The 23,379-nt window shown below is 52.5% G+C and overlaps 1 protein-coding gene across 1 annotated transcript in view; it reads right to left on the reverse strand.

Annotated features, from left to right (window-relative positions):
• Window positions 1-920: 920 nt before the first annotated feature.
• XKR7 (XK related 7) overlaps window positions 921-23,379 on the reverse strand; it is a 38,001-nt gene continuing 15,542 nt past the window's right edge. Inside the window, exons 2-3 of the mRNA XM_077769381.1 lie at window positions 22,718-23,145; window positions 921-1,905 (exon numbers count right to left, since the gene is read on the reverse strand). Of these exons, the coding sequence (XP_077625507.1) occupies window positions 921-1,905; window positions 22,718-23,145 (1,413 nt within the window). The remainder of the gene's footprint in view (window positions 1,906-22,717; window positions 23,146-23,379) is intronic.

Below are 23,379 nucleotides of genomic sequence, written 5' to 3' on the forward strand. Positions count from 1 at the left end.
CACAGAATCCAGATCAGAATGACCCCTTAGGACATTTTATCATCTAAGTGCGTGAAAACTTAATCCAGAATTAAGAATGTCCCCCTGCTAAGTGTGCCAGGACCTCACCAGACAGAGTATCTGTTATATTCAAGACCTTTATCTAGAACTGTTCTAGATACTCATCTAGAACAAAGAATGGCTCCTTGAAACATTTCACCTGAGGTGTCTGCAACCTCACGCACGACAGTGCCCACGACAAAGAGTGGCTCCTGATGAGCTTACTTTGGAAACCTTCTCTCCGCTGTGCATTGAGGGTCCCCCTCCCCCCAACCTGTCATCTCTTCCTGCTTCTGTGGGCCTGGACCCCCTCAGTTGCCTCAGGGCTTCTTTTCCTGTCACCCTCCACCCCAACTCCCTCCTTTAATCCCCCTCTTGTCCAGGCTCCGGACCTCACTTCCATGGCCTCCTCCGTCCCTCTCAGAGATCTCCCCTCTTCAGAGATGTCGCCCACCCCCGACACCCCCAGAGGAGCACAGGGCCTAGGTCATGGACGCCAGACAGTGCCTCTTCTCTGGCAGGTCCACCAGGAGCGACACGTGGGTGACTCCGGGCAGGGGAGAGGGTGCGCGGCCCTGGCACCCGACGTGGCCTGGAGGGCTCCGTGGAAGCGGGGCAGCTCAGGAGGAGTGTAGCACCAGTTGATTCCCTGGGCCCCAGTTCAGGGGAGTTTAGGAAATGGGCCACAGGGCCGCAAACAGGCCTAGGGCTGGGGCCTCCACAGGCTGCCCCCCACCAGAAAGAACCCATGGTGGGCCACGCTGCACTTGGACCGACAGATCCACACCCCTTTAGCTGGGTGGCCCTGAAATTCCAGGCTCAACACTGTGGTCGATGTGGGGTCGGCCAAGCCTGTCCCTCTTTGTGGGGGACACCGTGGCCTACACTGTGGTCTCATACTCCAGCAGCTCCTGGGAGGTCCCCACGCTCCGGTACTGCAACCGGGGCGTGGCAGGAGACGAGTACTCCAGCGCCAGAATGGTCTTCCGGAGCCGGCGGTCAATAAAATGAGCATCCCATGCAGGGTACTTCTTACGGGGCAGGTCAATCCGAATGACAGGCCCCTCTGTCCGCAAGGTGCGGGTCACTGGTGTGGGAGGCAGGCCAGGCCGCACCTGGAAGACAGGCGGCGTGGGGGTCCCTGCACGCTCACCCCCCGCTGAGGCCCCATCCCGCTCAGTGCCTGTAGTCCTCGGCAGGGACCTCGGGGGGCTTGTGACAGCGTCGGCCGGCGGGCCACAGGGTCCTGGGGCCTCAGGGCAGATGCAGCCGGGCGTCTGGGGACCCAGCATGGGCCCGTTGGGGTGCAGGAGGCAGTAGTAGACACACATGAAGAAGATGCCCAGCGCGAAGCTGGAGGCCACCACGCAGACCAGGATGAGCGAGTGGAAGTCGGTGGAGAAGTTGCGGCTGGAGTACCAGAAGCCAGTGAGTGCAGCGTTCTCGAGCAGGACGATGCAGTAGTAGAGGGTCATGCGGCGGCGGCTGCGGCCCTCCTTGACGTTGAACCAGCAGAAGATGTAGATGATGCCCACCACCATGTTGTAGATGATCTCCTCCCACTTGGACATGCAGAAGTCCGTCTCGCCCTGGATGACCCAGAAGGTCATGACGCACCAGTGGGCCACAATGAAGATGCCGAAGTAGAGCTTGTAGACGCTGGCAAAGAGTGCGAAGGCCAGGCTGCGGGCCGCGATGGTGAACAGGTGCCACAGCACCTGGGCCACGGCACCCTTGTAGGACAGCGGCCGCTTGTCGTCCCGTGAGTCTCGCAGCACCTTCTGGTAGGAGGCGAGTGTCCAGGCCAGGGACACGAGCGAGGCAGAGGTGGACAGGGCTGCAGAGACAGGGTGAGGGCAGGGCGGGCTGGGTTAGGGGGTGGGTCCGGGTTGGGGTCTGGGGAGAGGGGGAGGGTTCTGGGTCAGGAGCTGGGTTCTGAGGAGGTGGGAGGGAAGGGGCTAGGAGTCAGGAGGGCTGCGGGGAGGGTCTGGGGGGTGGTCTTCAAGAGCAGTGTCGGGGGCAGGTAGAGTGGATGGGGCTGGTACTTCTGGAGGAGTGGGAGCATAAAGGGAGAGGGAAGGCGGGTGACTTTGGTCTCCGTGAAGGTCAGGGCCAGGTCTCTAGAATAGGATCATCAGGGTTCAGGAGTCTTGGTGGGAGAGTGGGAGGTTAGGGTCCGGGATTCTGGGAGTGAAGAGGGAGGTGAAGAGTTGGAGGGGCGGGTCATGATTAGGGCACAGAGGAGCCAGGAGGGGACTGTTAGTAGCTATAGGCCACCAGGGTGAAGCCGGGGTGTGTGGAGGGGCATCTAAGCTGAGCACAGCTGAGGGCATGGGAAGAAATCTGCGGTGGGAAGTTTTGACTGGGGCCCAGCACCCTAGGCAAGGGGTTCCCAGGGGCCTGAGGGTGGTGACAGAAACCGTTCGGGTCACTGAAAGTGGGATGGGAGGTGTCTGGGTGGGAGGAGCACGGGTTGGGGGGGAGGGCAGGCGCTGCCCAGATGTTTTTGTCTCACCCTGAAGGGGTTGGCATGGTCCACCAGAGTTAAGGAAGGGGCAAGGTTGGGGGTGAGTGCATGGGGACCGGGTAAGCCTGGGAAGGGTCCCCAGAGAGTGAAGGCCAGTGAGGGGGTAGGTAAACAGCCTCTCTGGAGACTGAGGGTGGCTGCGCAGATCCGTGGGTCAGGCGTGTCCCCAGGGGATGCAATCTGGGATCAGGACACGTTGGGAAAGAAGGGCAGGGAACTCCGGAAAGGGTCCGAGGGGTGGTGACGGGGTCAAGGGCCTCTCTGGACTGAGCAGAAATGGGGGCCGCTCTGCCCTGGCAAGGGGGAAGGGAGGAGGGCGAGAGCGGGCAGCACCCAGGGGTGCCAAGGGGAGGGAAGAGGGTGCAGGGGNCCCCTCCCCGGGCCGTGAGCACCCAGCGCCAAGTGCGCCGTGTGCAATCTGTAAAGTGCGCCGAGCCCGACCTGCTTCCAAGGCTGTAACGTGGGCATAAGGGAAGGATCGCCTCGCCAGGCTGTCGTCGGGGAACTCCGAATGCGCGCTCATTAGCTTAAAGCACTTGGCACAAAGTAAGCCCTTAATTCAGCATTCTCATCATCATTATTGCTCTGGGACCCGCTCCCTTTGCAGGATTCCTGACACTTTACAGTGTGCACTGAGGTTCTAGTAGCCTCGTTATTATCCTCATTTTATAGGCGGGGAAACTTGAGGCCCAGAGAGGTATGCCACGTGTCCAAGGTCACAGGACTAGGAAGCAGTGGAACTGGGATTCAAACCCAGGCAGCCTGGTTCCTTCAGGAGCACACCCTGGTGCCAGCCCCCAGCTTCCGGGCCTGTTTCCCAACCCTACCTCTAGGTGCCCAGGTTTCCCCCCCGCGGGACACAAGGAAGCTGCTCATAGATCTCAAGGCATGAGACTTCGTTGCTTCCTCTTGAGCCATTTCTCCCAACAAACGTCATGGCTCCAACTGGTCTGCCCAGGTCACAGACCCCCAGCTCTCCGTGTTCTCCCTCACTGCTGGGCTTTTGCCCTTGCTGTTCCCCCCGCCCCCGTCCTCCGTTCTCCAACCCCACACCAGCCCCAAACCTGGCAACTCCCGCTCTTCTTCTGAGGCTCAGCCCTTAAACATGAACTCTTCCAGGAAGCCTCTGCTAACCACTTTCCTCCAGGGGCAGGGACCTCTCCCAGGCTCCTGTCAAACCCACAGTGGGTTGTAACTGCCTGGTTAGGCACCCATCTCCCCCAGGCTGAGAACTCGGTAAGGATGACTAGGTCAGCTTGCTAACTGCTGTACCCTCAGTTCTTAGCACACAGTAGGTGCTCCATCTGTGTTGGCTCAAAGAATGAACGCATGCATAATTGCAAGGGTTTTTTTGTTTGTTTGCTTGCTTTTGTGTTGGAAGTTTGTTTAATTGAATGGAACTCAGGTCACCCAGTAGGGGGTATGGTCCTGAAGTCCTGAGTGTAAGTCCTGACTTTGCTTCTAATATACCGCGTGATCTTGAGGCAGACCCTCTCTGAGTCCTAGTGAATCCCTCCCAAAGTGGCTGTGAGGATGAAATGGATGAGAATATAGTCTGCATCTATGAAGTGCAGGGCCCGTGTCGGAAGAGAAAGGAGGGGCCCGCCATCCAGATCTCTGGATGTGTTTTCTCCTCTTTGCCCTTATTCTTTGCCTAGCAACCCTGCCCTGGGTTGTTGCAGCCATAGACCCTGCCCCCCAAGTTCCCTAAGCCCCCTAGTTCTCTGACTCATGGGGCAGCCACACCCTTTGCTGAAACCAGAGAGTGCTCCTCTAGATGTTCTCTCTCCAGAAATCAGGGAAGAAAATCCCAACACAGATCCAGTGATCCTATTACTTGAATCTGAAATTGAGGAACAGGTGTTTGGGGGTCTACTCTCAGATGTGAAGTGCTGGCATTTTAAAGATGTTGTTCGGGAACCTGGGGACCAGCTGTATTCAGGTGTGTGTTGCCAGCCCAAGGGGGGAATCACAGTACTCCCTGGGATTTGGGATCAGCTGATACCCAGAGTTTCTCCAAATGAGTATCCCAGTCAGAGAAATGGTGTGGCCCTCCCTGGGCCTCAGTTTCCCTATCTACCAACAAGAAGGAAGGGCCTGATGACTGGAGATCCTTTTAGAGCTAACATTCTGGGACTCAAACTCTCCTCTCCCAAAATGTGGCCAGAAGCATCCCATTCAGGGCTATCCTTCCCATCCTTGGGTCTTTCCAGTACCAATCAATGGTGTAGACACACCCTCAATGTGACACAGTGGGGGACCAGCAGCTGGGAAGGGGAAAAGGGCTGGTCCCTCAGAAACAGACTCAACAAATGCAGAGGCCCTCAGTCTAACTCCCCCATGCAATGCTAGAATTCCTTCGGCAATTCCCAGCCCCATGTGTTTATACCTTCTGCTTGAGGGGAAGTCCCTACCTCTTGAGACAGGGCCCTTGCCTTCTGAGCACCTTCAAGACTGGACTGTTTCTTCTGATGAGCAGAAATTTGTCTCCCTGTACCTCCCATTCTCTAGGCCCCTGCCTTCCCCACCACTTAAGGATCCCTGCAGCCAGACTCATTCATTCCCTTACCAAGTATCTTCTGATCGCTTGTTATGTGCCAGGCCCTGTAGCCAAGGGACAGAGATAAGATTATGATCTGAAATAGATGCTCTAAGATGCTTTGGAGCCCAGAGAAGAGATGGGTAACTTTAGCTTCAGCAGAGAGGAGATCAGGAAAGACTTCCCAAAGAAGAAACATTTCATCTTAGTTTTAAAGCATGGGTAGGATTTAATGGCACGCAGGAGGCAGAAAGGCATTCCAGTCAGGAGAACCAGCCGAGGCAAAGGCATAGAGGCATGAGAGGGCATGGCCTTTTAGGGGAATGGCCAGTGGTTTGCTGGGGCCGGAGGGGAACTCAAATTGTGGAGGGCACCAAACTCCAGACTGAAAGGTTCATATTTTATTTTAAATCTGCGTTCTATCCCACAGTCAGCGTGATGTGATCGGCTTGCTGGCTTAGAAAGCTCGCTCTGGAGGCTGGCTTGGAGGACAGCCAGGAGAGGCTAGGGTTTGGTCCAGGCCTGCGATGACAGGCTGAGCTAAGGCAGGGCACAGAGGAGGGGCAGAGAGTAGAGGAGAGATGGGCAGGGGTGGGGGGTGGCAGGAGGCTACTGGAGAGAGAGAGCAAGATGGCCTCCAGAACTCCTGGGGAGCCCAGAACACAGCCTCCATCTACCCCCAGACCTATTCCCTTCCCCGTTCCTGTGGCTCTGGCTTTGAACAGAGAGGAGAGACCAGCTGGTCCAACATGAAGGGGCCTGGGGAGTTGGGGGAGGGCGACACCCTGGAAGTTTCTCTCAGGCTGGAGGACCATCTGTTTCCTGGCCCGGGTCAGCATGAGGGAGGCCCTGGCCTGGCCAGCATCCCTCACCACCTGANCTCTGCCAGCTCCCAAGGCCCCTCTTCCCAGATAATGGCAGACAAAGGGCTCCCCCAGCCCAGGGCTGCTGTGGGCTGAGCAGGGAAGGGAGAGGGGAAAGAAGGAGGCCTCTGAGTCCCGAAAACGTGGTGCTGGGCAGGGGGTGTAGAGGGACCCTGCTGCCTTCTGGGGAGGAACGGACATGGGTTCAACCTCACTCTGCTCTTTTGGCAACAGGATCCGAAACCGTGGCTGTTTGTTTCAGCCGGCACTAAATGGTCGCCGCCAAGACCCTGTGAGGTTTTCATGGGCCTAGGAAAATGTTGGAGGCCTGGGGAAAAAAAATTGGCTCTAAAACACAGGGAAAAACTGCAGAATCAAAATTAATAAATGTTTAATTAAATGTCTGCAAAACAGAACATGGTATCAGCCAGTCGACTGCAATTTGGTTCTTATCTGGTTATATATAATTTACATTTGGTGTTTGATGTAGCTGCATTTTAATATGCCTGATAGATGTGGGGCCCACAAAGGTTTTTAAACAGCCCTGCCCAGGACATGCAACCTCATTTCCCTGTGCCTCAGGTTTACCTTCTTTCAGAAGGGGCCGGCACTCACAGTCCTGCCTATGTCACAGCCCCTGGGGTGGGGATCAGAAGGGCAAGGTGGCAAAATGCTGGGCTTGTGCGTTTGCTTCCCAGCCCTGACCTGGATGCTGTGTGGCCTTGGGCAGTCTCTTTGCCTCTCTGAGCCTCATTTTCCTCTTTGTTGTGAGCACTGAATGAGGTGATGGGTTGGAAAGTAATTCATTCGCTAAGAGGGTGTGCACAGAGAGAGAGGGAGCACGTGTTAGGTGGGGGCCTCTGGCTCCTGATCACTAAGCCGCCTCTCTTGAAACCTCCTCCGGGAAGCTCACCCTGTTTCACCCTATTGGAAGGGAAGTTGGAAGAAGCTGATTTTCACCACAAATGGGACCAACACCACCCACAGAGAAGGCTGCCCCATCTCGGAAAGGAATCCAACCTGGGGGGTGGGGCGCATCTGGTCTCTAACTAAAGGCATCTCGGGTCCACCCATTCTCTCCACTGCCACCACCCCGGTCCGGGGCCACCATCATCCAGGGCCACCATCAGCCTTTGCCTTCTGGGTGGGTTCCCTGCGTCCCCCCCTGCCCCCTGTAGTCCACTCTCCACGTGGCAACCGTTGGGATACTTTGAAACCCAGTCAGATCACATCGTTCCCCTTCTCCAAACCTTCCAGGGGCTTCTCATCACACTTGGAATAAAGTCCAGCGGTTTCCCCTTGGCTTGTGGGCCCTGAACCATCTGGCCCCACCTTTCTCTCCTCTCAAACCACTGTTACGTCTGTTGCCGGCATCCCAGGTGCCTCGAGGTCCCGCAGACCCAGCTGAACCTGTTCCTGACTCAGGACCTTTGCACTTCCTACTTGCTCTGACCGGAACACGCTTCTCCAGACCCTCCCGGTGGCTGAGTCGTCCTCGGCTCCCATGTCACCTTGTCAGAGAGGCCTCCCAGGTCGGCCATCCCAGGGGGGCCCTCTGCCCTCACCACACCAGTCTCATCCCTCACATTGCCCTGTCTGATCTTCTTAGTATAATCTATCAAACAATCTGGTTGGTTACTTGACACATTTATTTTCCGTTTTACCACTGGCCTCTCTGACGGTGGGGACTCTGTCTTGGGTCTTCCCAGCACTGTCCTCAGCATTGGCACCTGTAGTAGGCACTCAATAAATATTTGTTGCATGGAGAAAGGTGAGAGTGTTTGCCTGTGTCTTTCTCCTGACCCTGGAGGGGCTCTTTGCCTGAGTTTTGTTATTGCCAGGATACCTTGTGGGCAACTCCTGTCCTTGCTGACTCATGTCTGTCTTTCCTCCTCCAGGAAGGCTTCCCTGATATTTCTTAGCCTGGTTGGACCCCACACAACGTTGACTTAAACTGCCCGAGACCGGTGTGAACCAGAACCTAACAGCTTTACGGCCACCCATTTTACAGCGTGGAAACAGGTGCTCGGAGATCTATTTTGGATTCATTTGCTGACTGCCCATCTTGTGCTCAGAGAAGAAGAAGCCTGTCTGGGAGGAAATTGGAAGAGCAGAGAAGTGTGNGGGGGAACCCACACAACCCTAGGGAAGAGAGAAGCCAGCAGGTGGGGAATGAAATCGCTTACTCAGGGATGCAAAAACCTATCTCTTCTAGACCCCAGGGCCCCTGAGAGCAGGGTCAAGAGATGGACGGAGCTCACTCCCGGCTTCCTGGGTCTAATTGCTATTGTGACCCAGGAACATCCCAGGGTCCCCCAGACGTGGGGAGCTTCTCCTCAGTGGGCGGAAGGGAGGAGGAAGGCTCAAGGGATTCCGTGCCCCTGAGAAGCCAGGAAGCTCCTGGGCCCAGTGCCTGGGTCACCCTGTCTCTCTCGTTTTTTGTTCTTGTATCACCAGGAGCCTCCGGAAGTAGCCAGGATTTTTGGCCCGGGCCTCTGTCTCCGTGCAGACGGCCAGCTTGGCCCCATCCTTTCGTCTGCCCTCAGACCAGGTCTGAGTCCTTGTCTCTGTCTATGATCCAGATCGGCCTGTTGTGTGTCTCTCCCTTGAAAGCGGGGTTAGCCTATTTAATGATCTGTTCCTTAGTTTCTGTCAGTCAGTCAATCTGTCTGTTAGTGAGTCCCACCCAGGGACCCTGGGTCAGACCACCTGTCTGTCCCGTAGACTGTGGGTCCTGCTGCCTCTCAAATACTATGTTCGTCTGTTAGTCAGACTGACCTTAGGGACCTGGGTCAGCCTATCTGTCTGCCCTTAGAGGCTGGGAACATCAGTCCGTATGTCCATTAGACATCAGGATAGCTTGTCTGTCCCTTTGGATCCTGAGCCTGCTTTTCTGTGTGTCTGTCTGTCTATCTGTTTCTAGGATCCTCGGTCTGCTTGTTGGTCTGTCTGCCTGTCTGTCAGTCTCTTGGCTGCTTGGTCCGTCTGGTGGTCTGTTGCTCAGCTCGTGGCTCGACATGACTGCCAGCGTTCCTGACGTCCTCTCTGCCTGCTCCTCCCTTCCTGACTCTGGGTTTCTGTCTGTCTGCGTCTCTCACATCCTCAGCTCCTCCATCTGTCGGTCTCGGCGTTTCTGAGTGTGTGTTCTCGCCCCTTTCCACTCCCCCTCACGGCTCCGGGCCAAAAACACAGCAGCTTCCCGCGGCTCCCCCACTCGGGCTCCATCCAGGAACCACCCCCCCACATGGCTGGCTCTCTGGTCTCCCACACGGGCCAGGCCTGCAGATTCTGGAAGGTGAGCAGGTGGGGCTGATGGGAAGGTGCAGGAACCCCCTACAAGAGCTGAGCCCATTACTGTTCTGTAGGTATGTAGGGGGATGGTGTGCGGGTGTTAATAATAATGATAATAGCTCACATTTATTGAGTGCCAACTGTACACGAAGCCTTGTTATACAGATCGTGGGTTCCTCAGGGCAGAGCTTTGAGGTGGGTACTATTATTACGCGTATTTTACAGATGAAGAAAGGGAGAGCCAGAAAGGGAGTGTGGCTTGTATGAAGTCACACAGCAAGTTAGTGCCAGACCTAGGACTGAGGCTTGGCTCTCTATGGGCGCCCGCCTCGGAGGTGATTCGGTTCCCTGGGGGCTGTGCTGTATGGAAGGGAAGACCTGTGTTGGACAGGGATGGACCTACAAGCTTTGCCTGGAATGACATGGGTTCAGAGAAAACGGGGAGGTGACACTAGTAATTGGAGTCAGAGGACTCAGGCTCAACCCTTCACTGGACTTTCTGGGAAAGTCCAACCCCTCTGGGAACCTTGGTCCTCCTCTGCAAAAATGGGCCCTACTAACCGGGTCCTTGCCTACTGCAGAGGGGGCAGCCGTCAGGCCCATCGCCCACCCATCCAGCTCTGGTAACAGTAGGGCCCAACAGCAGTGTCCTGAACCCAAGCACTTCCTTCCACCAGGTGGCACCATTCTGGTGCAGGCCACTGAACTCCAAGTGGTGGCCGAGGTCTCCTGCCTTCCTTCTTTGCCTTTGAGCTTATCTTTAACACAGCTGCCTGAGGGATCCTGTGAAATCCTGATCAGGTCGTGCCACACCCTCCCTATCTTAGAATAAAATCCTCACCATGACCTTGGGGGCCCAGTGTGATCCAGGTTTGTCCACCTTTGGGACCTCATCTTCCTCCCCCTTCCCCTCTCATGCCTCTCCAGCAGTTTCCTGAAGATTCCGAGCCCATTCCAGCCTCAGGACCTCTGCCTGGATGTGGGGGGGAGGGGGATCCACAAATGCCTGGCAGATTCTCAGTCTTTCCATCTCAGCTCAGGGTCACCTCCCTCAGAGAGGCCTGCCCAGATCCCCCTTACCCCACTTCCAAAGCATTTCTACCCACCCTTTGGCCACTTTCTGTCCTGTCACCGTGTTTCCTTTTTTTAAGTTTATTTATTTATTTTGAGAAAGGCGGGGGGCGGGAACACAAGTGGGGGAGGGGCAGAGAAAGAGGGAGAGAGAAAATCCCAAGAGGGCTCTGCTCTGACAACGCGGGGCTCCATCTCACGAACCCTGAGCTCATGACCTGAGCCGAAATCAGGAGTCGGACGCTTACCCGACGGAGCGCCCCTGATTTCTTAAGGACACATGTCACAACTTGAAATGGTCTAATTTCTTGCTTACATATTTGCTGCCTGTCTCTCCGATGGTGGGTACCATGGTTGTCCTGGTTTTTGCTATGTCCCTAGTGCCTGGCAGAGAGTTAATGTTCAATATATATTTGTTTCTTGAAAGAGTGAATGTGTAAATGTACTTTATATATTATGTACTTTATATGTATATATGATTATCCATATATTTTTAAGTAGGCTCCACACTCAACGTGGGGCTCGAACTCATGACCCTGATATCAACGGGTCCTGTGAATGTACTTTATAAACTCTGCTTTATGAGCTCCTCCAAGTAAAGGCGGTCAAGTGCAGAGAGGAAGAACCCTTGGGCGTCAGGGAGACCTGGGTTCAGATTCTGGACCCATCATTTACGGTCTGTATAGCCTTGGGCAAGTTGCTTCCTTCTCTGAGCCCCTCAGCTCAATGCCCACTTCATGGGGTATCTATGAAATGAGAAAGCGGTGATAAGCACAGAGCCCAGTGCTGGGCACTTGACCTATGGGAGGCTTTAGGAGTTGTCTGGCTCGGACACCCCAGAAAGAAGGAGAGGCTTTGTAGTTTCCAGTTTAGTGCCTGGTAGACCTGAGATTTGTTCCTAGGTTGGCTTTCCCAGGAGGCAGAGGGTCAGAGAAGTCCCCTTGGAGAAAATTCATAGGGCAGGATCTGCTTTGGGTCTTAAAAATAACTGCAGCTCATCAAAGAGACCTTCTGAATGTGCTTTGCTAAAATCCTCGTTGCAGCCCTGTAAGATTTCATAGGCATGATTCCCGTTTTCCAGATGAGGAAATGGAGTCTCAGAAGAGAGGAGGTTTATTTGACATTTACTCTGCCTGCATTTGTGACCACCTACTTGGCACCAGAAACTGTGCTAAAGTGCTGGTGGACATGACAGTGAGGAAGACAGACCCAGCCCATGCGGTGTTGCCCCATGGGAGACCGGGACGTTGTTTAACTCATCGTGTAAACTTGTAACGACAAACATTCCGAAGGTTCCAGGCATGCTTTGAGCAGGATTCTGTGCTCCTGGCCCTGCTTGTAAAGGTGTGGCAGTCAGGGATGGCTTCTGAAGGAGGTGGCTCCTGGGCCATCATCCGAATTAACCAGGTGACAGAGGGAGGAAAGGGAATTTCTGGCAGAGGAGCGACCTGAGCAAAGGCCCTGAGTTGCAAGGAAGCAGTAAGTGGCCAGAATGGCTGGAGCTCAGAGAAGGAGATGAGAAAGTGAGAGGTGAGGTGGGCCACGGGAGGGAACACTCTGTGGGGAACAGAGGGGAGAGAGGAAAGGGTAGAAGGTGGGAGACGAGTTACAGGTGAGAGTGGAGTGTGGCCCCCCACAAAAGGGCATGGACTGCAGATGCAAGTAGCAGGCATTTGGAGAAGTGACTGGCCCAAGGTCAATAGCCAGAAGCATCAGGGTTGTATCTCGTCTCAAATCAGGGCAGAGTAGGCTGAGTCAGGCCCTGTGGACCCAGCTACAGTCTCTGGGTTCTCTGGGAAACACTGGGCCCCCGCTCATACAGCCACCTTACCTGCAGCGGGGCCCAGGAAGCTCTGGAACGGCCCTGAGGCTTGCTCCCCATCTGTCTACCCCTCAATGCTGAGCACTCCTGTAAGGATGCAAAATGGGACCTTCCTGGGGTTGGCAGCCAAATGAGTCATAAATGTCAGAAAAGAATGTGATTTTACACGTTTGGCTCCCGTTTCGTGTGGTGCTGAGAGCTGGGCTGTTTCCCTCCTCCTTGCAGCCTTCTGCAGAGTCACAGCACCTCTCCCTCTCTCTCTCTCTCTCTCTCTCTCTCTCTCTCTCTCTCTCTCTTTTTGCTGGGCTAAGGCCAAACATTTCCCTGCCACTAATTTTAGGCTCTGCCTGAAAAGCTGAGACCCTCTCCCCTCCCACCCACTGCTATCAGCTCATCTTTTCACTCAGCAGGAAGTAGGCAGCCCCTCTCTCGAGCAAAGCATTTGGGATGTTTCCCACCTTCCCACCTCCTTCGTTCGTCCTTCACTGTCTGCCTGCAGCCAGATCTCCTCCTCTGTCTGAGCCTTACTTTCCCCATCTGTGAAATGTGTGCAGAGCAGAGACTAAAACTCAGGACCCTATACTCTAGCCTAGGGGTCTTTGCACCCCCCTCCCCCTTCTCTCTTTTCCTGATATCTCTCTCTGGGCAGAGTCATCCCTGTTAGGGAAGGGATGAGCCAGTGGGGGCAAGGGGGCAGGGTCAAGTCTCCTGGTGGCATCTGAAAGTACTTGGAGGCCCAGGCAGGGAGAAAGCACCATTTCTTTCTGTCCCTGGCCTGGGGGGACCCTAACTTATAGAGAGACCAAGCTGATATTATGGGGGACTCTGGGAAAGGATAGATGGGTGCCTTGTCTAGAGAGCAGAACAGCTCTAGCTGACTGCTGCCCTGGGAAAGTATGAACCCTGCATAGACGGAATTTCAGTTTTTCAAGAATAGATGGAAAAATGGGATATTTATGCAAAAAAAAAAAAAAAACAAAAATCCAACCTGGAAACGTTGGCAACTAATTTTTTTAAAATACCATATGAATTTTAAAGAAATTATTATTCCTCTTTTAAGGTGTGATAACAGTATTACGTATTTTAGTTATACTTTTGAGAATCTCTCTTTTTACAGATGTTCTGAAATATTTATGGGTGCGGTGATATGATGTCTGAGGTTTGCTTCAAAATAACATGGAAGGGAAAGACACAGGGTGGGGTCTAGACCTGTGTTCTCCAACATCAGCATGTCCCTATGTTGGGACATAGCTACATACGGTTATTGACATTTAAATTAATGAAAATTAAATAGGATTTAAAACTCAGTTTCTCAGTCACACCCAGCACACTTCAAATGCTCAATAGTCATGCATGGCTAGTGGCTACCGTATTGAACAGGGCAAATGTAGAGTGGTTCCATCATAGCAGAAAGTTCTGTCGGCCGCTGCTGACCTCGGTAAAGCAAGGTTGGGCACGAGTTAAATGTTGAAGCAGGATGGTGGCACACGAGGGATCATTATCCTGCTCTCTCTACTTTTGTATATCTAAAAATTTTCCATAATAAACAGTATCATCAAGCAGTAGGGAGAAAATACTGTGTGGGCCAAACAAACACATCCTCAGCCTGGATTGGCCCCTGGGCTACCGATTTGCAACCTGTGATCTGGCAGTTAAGCCTCATAAAGCCCCCAAGTTCGATCCACAGAGTCTTAAAACCATGAGGGGCTTTGGGGAGCATCTAGTTTACCCTCCAAATGGAGAGCAGGAGGCCCCGCTACAGCTTCCCTGCCAAAGTCAGTCACTCTTGTCTGCACTTGGGAAGCGCTGGGGAATTCACACCCTCAGAACAGCCCACTCTTTTCCTGGGCAGCTTGATCGTCAGGGTGTTCTTGCTCCTGTTCAAACAGATTCTGCCTCCCTGGGACCTGTCCTCACGCTATCAATGGCACCACAGAAGAAGTCTCTTTCCTTGAAAGACTGTGGATGAGGGTTAGCAACAATTAGGACTCTCCTTGCCCCTCCTTCACCCACTATCTTGGGACCAAGTAAATAGGATGGGCTGTTGCTTGGGCCAGTAATAATAGTGATAGCAGTAAATATTTCCTGAGCATATAGTATGTGAAAGCCCCATGCATTTATATTCTCTCAGGACATCTTTACAAGAACCTTAAGAGGTAGATGCTATTAGGGGCGCCTGGGTGGTTCAGTCGGCTAAGCGTCTGACTTTGGCTCAAGTCACGATCTCGCGGTGTGTGAGTTCCAGCCCTGCGGTGGGCTCCATGCTGGCAGCTCAGAGCCTGGAGCCCACTTCGGATCCTGTGTCTCCCTCTCGCTGCCCCTCCCCTGCTCACACTCTGTCCCTCTCTCTCAAAAATAAATAAACATTAAAAAAAATTTAAAGAAGTGGATGCTATCACCATCCCCATCTCACAGATGAGACTGGAGTTCTGGCTGGTGAAGCCGCTGGCCCGGGCCACACTAGTAGGAAGTCACGGAGCCGTGAGCCCACCAGCACTCTAAGCTCGCAGTGCCTCAGCCGTCTTGTCTGAGTCCTGGGGAATTCAGCCAGTGTTCTTGAGCCCCCAGCTGGACTTTACAGATGGGGGTAACTGAACTCTAGAGGGTTAAGTGTCTTGCTCAAGGGCCTGGTTTCAAAGATTCCATGTGGTTCACACAGATGTTTATTGAGGACCTACTGGATCCGTCTCCGAAGTCAGCCATGCCAGCAAACCTGTATCCTCCTCGGAACGTAGCCCCAGGGCTGTGCCTACTACATCTTATACAAATAGGAATGCATTGCCCTTAGTCCGCATTTGTCCACTGACAGTCTGGAAGGCTGCAGATACAGGCCTTGCAGACCCCAGCTGTGCCCACACCGTACCGGGATCCCACACTACCTTAGCGCCCCCCACATCAGCTGCAGAGACAAAGCCTACTTCAAGAGACTCGTGTTCTAGTAACTACTAGGGACCTTGCCAAAGCTGGCCAGGTGCAAGGTCCTCAACAGCACTGGAGGATCTGCTCTGGGCCAGTCACCATGGGGGGCAGAGGAAAGAAAGAGCAAGGCCTCACCCCCTCGGAGGCTTGTAATCTGGTAGGAAAACCAGCTAGGTGGGCAGGCGATCACAACAGAAGATAATCAGGACTGTGAGGCTGCAGAGGAATGAGTAATTGTGCCTGGGGGGAAGGTCTGAGAGGAAGAACCCAGGATGTTAACAGTGGGTACTTTATATTCAAATAAAAATTTAAAAATATCTTTCTGATTCTTTCCCCCTCTTCCCAAAGCAATACATGATTGATTGTGTTGTAGGAATATACTTAACTAGCAGAAGGCAGTATTGCTTTGTAGTTCCACATGTTGGCTTGGGAGCCTGACTGCATCACTTTGAACCCTGGCTTTGCTCTTTACTAACTGGGATGCTGTTACCTCTTTGTGCCTCAATTTCCACATCTGTAACATGGGCTAATAATGCTAACACTAATTGAGCACTTATGATATGCCGAGTCCTGGGCAAAGCATGTTCCATATATTATCAATAAGCCTTCACAGTGGCTACTTGTCTAGTCATGGGACATTATTATCCCATTTCACAGATGAGGAGACCAAGAGAGGTTAAATGACTTGCCCAAGGTCAGACAGCTCACACATGGCAGAGTCAGAGTTTGAGTTCCACAATCCTTATTCTTTATCACCACACTCCCTACTTGAGAGAATTGTGGTGAAGAGGAATGATCTCACTGAAGTTTCTATAAAAGTAACTATAATTTTCAGGAGGTGCCTGGCTGGCTCAGTCGGTTAAGGGTCTAACTTTGGCTCAGGTCATGATCTCGCAGCTGGTAAGTTTGAGCTCTGCATTGGGCTGTGTGCTGACAGCTCCGAGCCTGGAGCCTGCTTTGGATTCTGTGTGTGTGTGTGTGTGTCTCTCTCACTGCCCCTTGCCCACTATCTCTCTCAAAAACAAACATTTAAAATTTTTAAATAAAAATAAATAACTAAAAAACAGGTGAATGTATACATGTATATCCTGGTTAATTAAAAAACAAAGAAAATCTTTAAGCAATACAAGAAATAGCTAATTAGTAAGTGGAAATCTTTCATAACCCCACCTCTCTGCCCCCCCTGCAAGATAATGAGGGGAGGGGAGGGTAGTCTTCTTTATACCTTTTCTATGCTGAGGTTTAAACAAGAGTTCCTTTACAAACAGACAAAATAAGTAAACAACTTCCACTTTAGATGAAAAACAACTTGCCCGAGTGAGAGAGTGGGAGGTGGAGTCTGAAGGGTTGAGGGCAGAACGTGTTTGTTCGGGGAAAGCTTCTCAGAATGGGCAGCATCTGAGCCCGCCTTTAAGGATGTGCAGAATTTCACCGGGAGGAGAATGGGACAGAGTGTTGCCAGAAGGGCTACAGGCGGCTGCTCAGGGGCATGAAGAAAAAAATGTGTGTGTTTTGCTTTGGTGGGGGGTGGGGGGGGGAGGTAGCATACAGAGCAGTGAGGAGGGAAGAGGGCAAGTGATCAAGGGCCCTAATGCCTAGCTAAAGCATCTGGGTCAGATCTGAGCATTCAGCTATCCTTTCGGCTGCAGGTGGAGGCGGTGGGTTGGGGTGGGGTGAGATGGAAAGAACTGGAGGCTGATAGGATTTCCCAGGGGAGGAATTTCAAGACCCTAACAAAGGCCGGGTGGTGAATGGAGAGGCCAGAGTAGATCCCAGCCCATCTTCCTTCTGCTCCCTAGGGACCTTCGCCCCAGCTGCCGGGGTTCAAAGCCATTTCCTGGCAGCCCTCCATCCTCCCCACAGGGCTTCTCCTGTGTGGTCTTTATAGATCAAACAGGGGACGCTGGGCCCAACTGCCGCCGCTGTGTCTGTTAGGAGCAGCTCTAATGGCCTGTTGCAGGCGGATGGGCAGGGAGAAGGGGGTGGGGGGCTGAGCGCCTCCTGGAGAGGGGCCTCCCAGGAGGTAGAAGTGGGGTTGGACTAGAACTCAACACTGCCAAGTCAGAGCTGGGAGGGACCTTGTGGACGGTCATTGAGTTCAGGGGGTTGTAAACCTGTTTCAGCTGGGGTACTGTCAAAACAAAACCCTAGGTAGGTACCCAAGACATCAGAAAAGAGAACCTCAGAGAGTTCAGTTGAAAGGATAGTGAGAAGGGAGTGAAACGGTTTGAAAACCATTATGGAATCCACTCCCTGGCTGGCTTTATAAATAATAATACAAATAGTAATGGCTAAGAAGAGTTGCACACTTCCTGTGTTCCAGGTACTGTGCGAAACACCATCTATACATTATTTAACTACTCCCTCAAGCCACATGTGAAAGGTACTATTATTTAGAATGTCCATTTTGCAGATGAGAAATCCAAGGCATAGAAAAGTTATGCTGTTTGCCCCAAATCACAGAAAGTGGCCAACATAGGATATGGCTGATTTCATTCCAGAGTCGAATTCTTACCATTAACATTCTGGCCCCCATGGGGAAATTGACAAAAGAGGGAAAAATACCCTGTCCACTCAGCCTGAAACAGTCCCCCCCCCCCCACCGCCACTACTACCCTGGCCCAGCCCCCATCTTCCCTCACTCGGATCCTGGAGCCGGATTGTCACAATCTCCAGGCTTAGCCTGGCCTCCCTCCAGTCTATTTCCCAGTAGCCAGAGTACACATTGTAAAACATAAGTCAAGACCCTATTCCTCCTCTGCTCAAATCCTCCGGGGCTCCCACTTCATGCAGAATGAAAGCCCAAGTCCTCCTGTGGCCTTTGAAGCCCTGTGTGATCTAGCCCCTGCCAACCTGTCAACCATCATGTCCTACACTGTCCTGAGACTCTCTGCTTCAGCCACATGGGACTTCTCCTTGCTCTTCTGTTTCCCTTTGCCTTGGACATCCTTCCCAAGGCCTCCACACCCAGCTCACCCTCACCTCATTCAGCCCTCTGCCCACAAGGACCTGCCCTGACCATCTTATCTCAAAGAGCCACACCCTCCTCCCTGGGATTTCGTAGCCCCCTGCCCTGGTTCACTTTTTCCATAGCACTTACTATTTGACTCATTATACTTTATAGTACATTTAAAATATACACTATATTTGATTTTACTTGCTTATTGGTTTCCCCCATTAGACTGTTGATCTCAATGCGAACATGGACTTTATCTTATTCACCACTCTATTCCTAGCATGTAGCACAATGCCTGGTAGGTGCTCCACATATTTGTGGAATGAATGACTATAGATTAAGTGCACAGGTATGTTTGAGGCCCTCTTGCCCTCCTGCCCCTCCCTGGCTATGTGTGAAGTGGACAAATCTCCTTCCACAGGAAACAAAGCCCAGGCTGATGGCACTAATCACCTCCAGTGGTTCTGAATACTTAACAATGGGGCCAGCCCCCTGCTAAATCCTTGGTACATATTATCATGTTAAACCCTAGAAAGAACCCAAGAGGTGGTCCTATTATGGCCCTTAGCTTACAAAGGATGAAACTCAGGCACAGAGGGATTATATAGCTCATCACAATCACATATAGGAAGTAGTAGGGTCAGGATTTGAAGTGAGGACATTTGAATCCAAAGTCGGTGCTCTTAACCATTAAGCCAAGAACATGGCTTCCCAGAGACTGACTTTTTCACCCAGTAGGTCACTAATTCATTTCAGAACTTCTCTTGAGTGCAGGGTTTATGAGGAGATAGGGGGATTAGTGCTGGGGCCTAGACATAGAGGCCTTCCCTCTAAAGGCCTGAGTGCCCCCCCCCACCGCCTTCCTCCCCATTTTGGGGTCTCCAGATCCTAACAGCCTCAGAGGAATCCTATGCCAGATCATCTCTCACTAATTGGCTTAGCAGACTATGCTTATCTGGGCAAAGCTTGGGCCCAGTGAGTTCAAGATTAGGGAAAGCAGGATTCACGGTCTACGCTCTGCTGCCCACAGGGTCAGGGAACACAGGGTTGGGACTTTAATTGGCTTAACAACCCTGAGTGGCTTAACAGCTCAGTGGTTTGGGGTTGGGGAGAGGGGGAGGGATGAAAACACAGGTTGCTGTCCAGCTCACAGCCAGCTTCTTGTCCCACCGAAGGATCTGGCTTTGATTTTCTAAGGGCTCAATCTTTTTTGTGTGTGGGGAGCCATTGCTCTTGGATCCTCCAGTGCAACCACTGTGTGGTCCCAGAGATAGGACTTGGGCTTGGGCTGGGAGCTCAGCTCCCCCTACTTCCTCAGTGGGTGACCTTGGACGCATTATTTGATGTCACCTGAGCCTTACTTTCTTGTCTGATTGGGTGTATCAGTTGCCACCAGTGGGGAGGCTTCAGGGTAAAATCAGATCCTGTGCCTGGAGCCCCTCATATGGGGCCTGTTGGATCATGGTGGGTGTGCATGGTCCATGAATTCCTTCCCTTCCTCTCCCTCCTCAGAGCCCTGTCTTGGGTTTAAAATAATAATAATGCCCATTTCCCCAGGGTTGTTTGGGAACAGAATCCAGCCTTATCAACTGAACCCATGTACCAATACAGGTCTGTGTTCCCTGGCTCCTTCAAGTATTCAGGCTTTTGATTCAGCACTGTATAAGCTTGAGGAGTTGAAAGATATCTTTAAAACTCAAACTATTTTATTCAGAATTGAGGGTGTGGGATCAGAAGGTGGACTGGCCAGTCTCCCAGCTTTGGTCCTGTAGGGCTCGGACATACCTCTCCTGCCTCATTACACCAAGTTCTACCACTCAGAACATCTGCACCAAGACCTGCTGAACAGTGAACATGTTCATTGTGGGAACGTTTCACGTGGTAAGCAAACATATGCCAATGTTGCTTAATTTCTAGGAACGCCAGCCCCAGTGGCTTCTCTCTGTCTTGTCTGGGTTTTCCTCCATTTAGCCAGACACTTAGCCATTTTAGAATGCAGAGCTTTTGGGACAGGGGCCCAGAGGCTTTAGCTCTGATAACTAGTCCCAGAGTCAGAATTCCAGAAAGGGAAGGCTCTTAAGGTCATTAAATCTAATATTCTCATTTCACATACAGGGAAATTGAGGCCCAGAGGTGGGAAGAGTCTCACCCAAGGTCACCTAGCAAGCTAGTTGCAAACCCTGATGAAGATGTGGGTTTCCTAATCTCCTCACCCTGAGTCCAGCACTCTCCCCACGATATACACTGTCTCCCCATCCTCACCCGTATAGTTCACCTTCCTCCCCCTCCCTTCACGTTCTTATCTCAGTGCAGCAGAAGCCCTGACTTTCTATCTCCTGGAATCTTGGAATCTCAGACTCATAATTCTTTGAGCTTGGGGGACACTTTCGTGGCAAGAGCTGCAGGGTGGATAAATTGAACTTAGGCTTTGAAAGCAGAGAGTCCGGAGTCCCAGCTCTTCTACACCTTAGCTGTGTGACCTTGGGGAAGGATGCCCCCTTTCTGAGCCTCCATTACCTCAGCTGTTAAGTAGGAATAATACAGCCACATCACAGGATTATTAGGAGGGATATGAGAGATGAAACAGGTAAAGAGGCAACCAATGAACTTGGCACAAAGTGAGTGCTTAATAAAATAATTGTTATAGAACTATAAATTAGGGCTCTCATGCCCCTAATGCCTAAGGGAAATGGTTCAGATGTGATCAAAGAGAATGGAGCTGGACAAACTGGAGACATATACCCAGGTCTAAATGGCTATAAACCTGATACTGCTAGATTCCTTTTTTCTCCCTCAAGAAAAGCTGTAACTCTTGGTTTTTGAAATACTATAGAAGCCAAACAAAACACTTTTGTATGCCATATTCAAACCTGGGGACATCAGTTTGTCATCCCTGGAAAATCATCTCATCCTAACCTCCTCACTTTACGTATGGGGGAGAGTGGGAATAGTTAGCCCTTTTATCTGAGAAGCCATGGAGCTCAATGGACCCTCAGCCACCTCTAGCCACTCGCCTGAGACCCCCACTCCTACCCCATGGTCATTTTTTGCCCTGTTTGAGGGAAAGTCAGTTTATGTTCAAGAAAGAAGTATTTGTTTCTTGTAAGTAGATTCTAAACAAGGGGAGCAGGAGGTTTGAGGTAGCCAGTGAGTTGAGGGGCAGCTGGTCCATTTTAGGCTAAAGGGAAAGGGGGAATGACGCTTTGGCTACCAAGAATAGGAAGTTGCCATTTCAGAATCTAAAAATATCTATCACCATCTGTCCACTCGGGCACAGAATGATAAATGCAGATTAGTTCCTGGATGTAGACATGAATATTTTTATGTGTCAAGCTAATAATAATAACACCACCTTGTGTGGATAGAGCTCCACCTCCCCTTTCCCCGAGGGCAAGCTAAATGAAAAATACACATCATCTCGGCAAGGCATGGATGGGGAAACCAAGGCAGAGAGAGACTCAGCAACACCGCAAGGGTGACACAGCAAGTGAGCAGCTGGGACAAACCCTGGGAGTCCTGTTTCCAACCCTCAGCCCAGCACTGAATCTTCTGAGTTAGGCAGAACGCGTTAACAAGTAGCAGAATAAATATAACAACACCAATAATCACTCCTTACGTCTCTACAGTGACTTTGACTTTTTCCATGATTTCCCTACATCTGTGACCATGGTAATCTATTACATTCCCAAAATACGTTACAGTCTGCAAGGTCTTCACACAGACTTTCTCTCACCCTACCATCCCAACAGGTAAGAAAATGGGATAGTAGACCAATGAGATGAGATAAGTAGGAATTCTCCCTCATTTCTCAGGTGAGGAAACAGAGGCTTGGAGGGAGGTTTATCTAAGGCCATATAGGGGGCAAGTTTATTCTGTCAGGGCACAGTAGAGCCTAAGCTACCAGAGCAATTCTGATTCAGGGGGAGCCCCAGGTTCAGAATTCCCCCTGTCTCCAATTAGCTCAGCTCAGCAGACAGCCTGGAAGTGGGCTGCTTGTACAAAGCTTCAGTTTTGTTTTAATGTCCTGGGATTAAAGGACAGCTAGTGGCCATCTGATCTCAGATTCCAGATCTCAAATCCCCTTGGCTCTGTCAGGGCAGGGGAGACTCTGGGGGAAGTCCTGGAAAACAGAAGACAGCTTCTCAACAGGGTCCAGCACACCCTTAACCAGAAGTCCAAAAAGTTTGGGCGGGATGTTCATTTAGCTGCCTCAGATTGTTTCTCCTGGGAGGTTGGGAATGGACTGCAATTCCAAACTGAGACTCTTTGAGAGCAAGGAAGGACTTCCGAGATCTTTCCTAAGCTGAGGCTTGGCACTCAGGCAGAGAGGAGTGGGTCAAAGCTGGAGGGAGCCCTGGGGCCCTGTTCCAAGCTTCCCTCTCATAACCCTTCAGCCCCTGGCCCTCCTTATTCACGCCCCTGAGGATCACTTTCTCTCTCTTCTTGCCCCATCCCCTCCTCCCTCAATGGCCAGATCAGAGAGGATGGTACTGAGGTTGGTCAGAGTTTGAGGGCAGAGGGCAAGAGAGAAGCTGGCAGAGAAGAAATCAGAACTACAATAGGGTGGGGCGGGGCGGAGGTCAGGACGCAAGGGGGACCTGAAGAGGTCAGAGCAGGGCCGGGGCGGCGGGCAGCCCCCTCGCTACCCCCACTCCTCGGGCTCAGCTCCCTCCACCTGCGCTTCTCCTACCTCCAGACCTGGCCGAGCTGCAGGAGGTGGACGAGGGTCTGCAGCAGCCAGACGCAGAGGCGGCAGCAGCGGCGGCGGTAGGCGCTGGCCGAGGAGGGCGCGGACCCGGGACCCAGCTCGGGGCTGCTTTCTTTGGTCCGGAAGGCGGCGGCGCTGTCCTTGGTGCTGATGGAGGGCCCGCCGGTGCCGCTGTCCTTGGTGCTGACGGCGGGTCCCGGGGCTCCCGCGGGCTCCGAGTAATCGTAGACGAACCAGCGGAAGCTGAGCAGCTGCACGACCAGCGAGGGCAGGAGCACGAATAGCAACGTGAGGCCAAAGTAGGTGCGCTGACCCTGCAGGGAGGAGGAGGCCGCCAGCCACAGGTCCGTGGCGCCGTCGGAGAAGAACACGAGCAGCGCGCACAGCACCCAGCAACAGTCCCGCAGCTCCTGNCGGGAGGCTCCCGCCTCCTAGTCTTCCTCCTTTCCTCTTCTTCCTCCTCCCCTCTACTTCAATTATTCATTCCCCTCGGCGCCGCCCCCGTCCCTCCCCCACCCCGCCAGGGCTGTGGCCGGATGGGGGCAGCTCCCCTGGGAAGTGAGAGGAGGAGGGGAAAGGAGAGCATCCCAGGTCATCCTCTCCTTCCTTCCTCAGAGGCGCCGGGCCCCAGCCACATGATTTCT

Source organism: Crocuta crocuta, unplaced genomic scaffold (assembly GCF_008692635.1).
Source record: "Crocuta crocuta isolate KB4526 unplaced genomic scaffold, BGI_CrCroc_1.0 scaffold445, whole genome shotgun sequence".
Taxonomy (NCBI): Eukaryota; Metazoa; Chordata; class Mammalia; order Carnivora; family Hyaenidae; genus Crocuta; species Crocuta crocuta.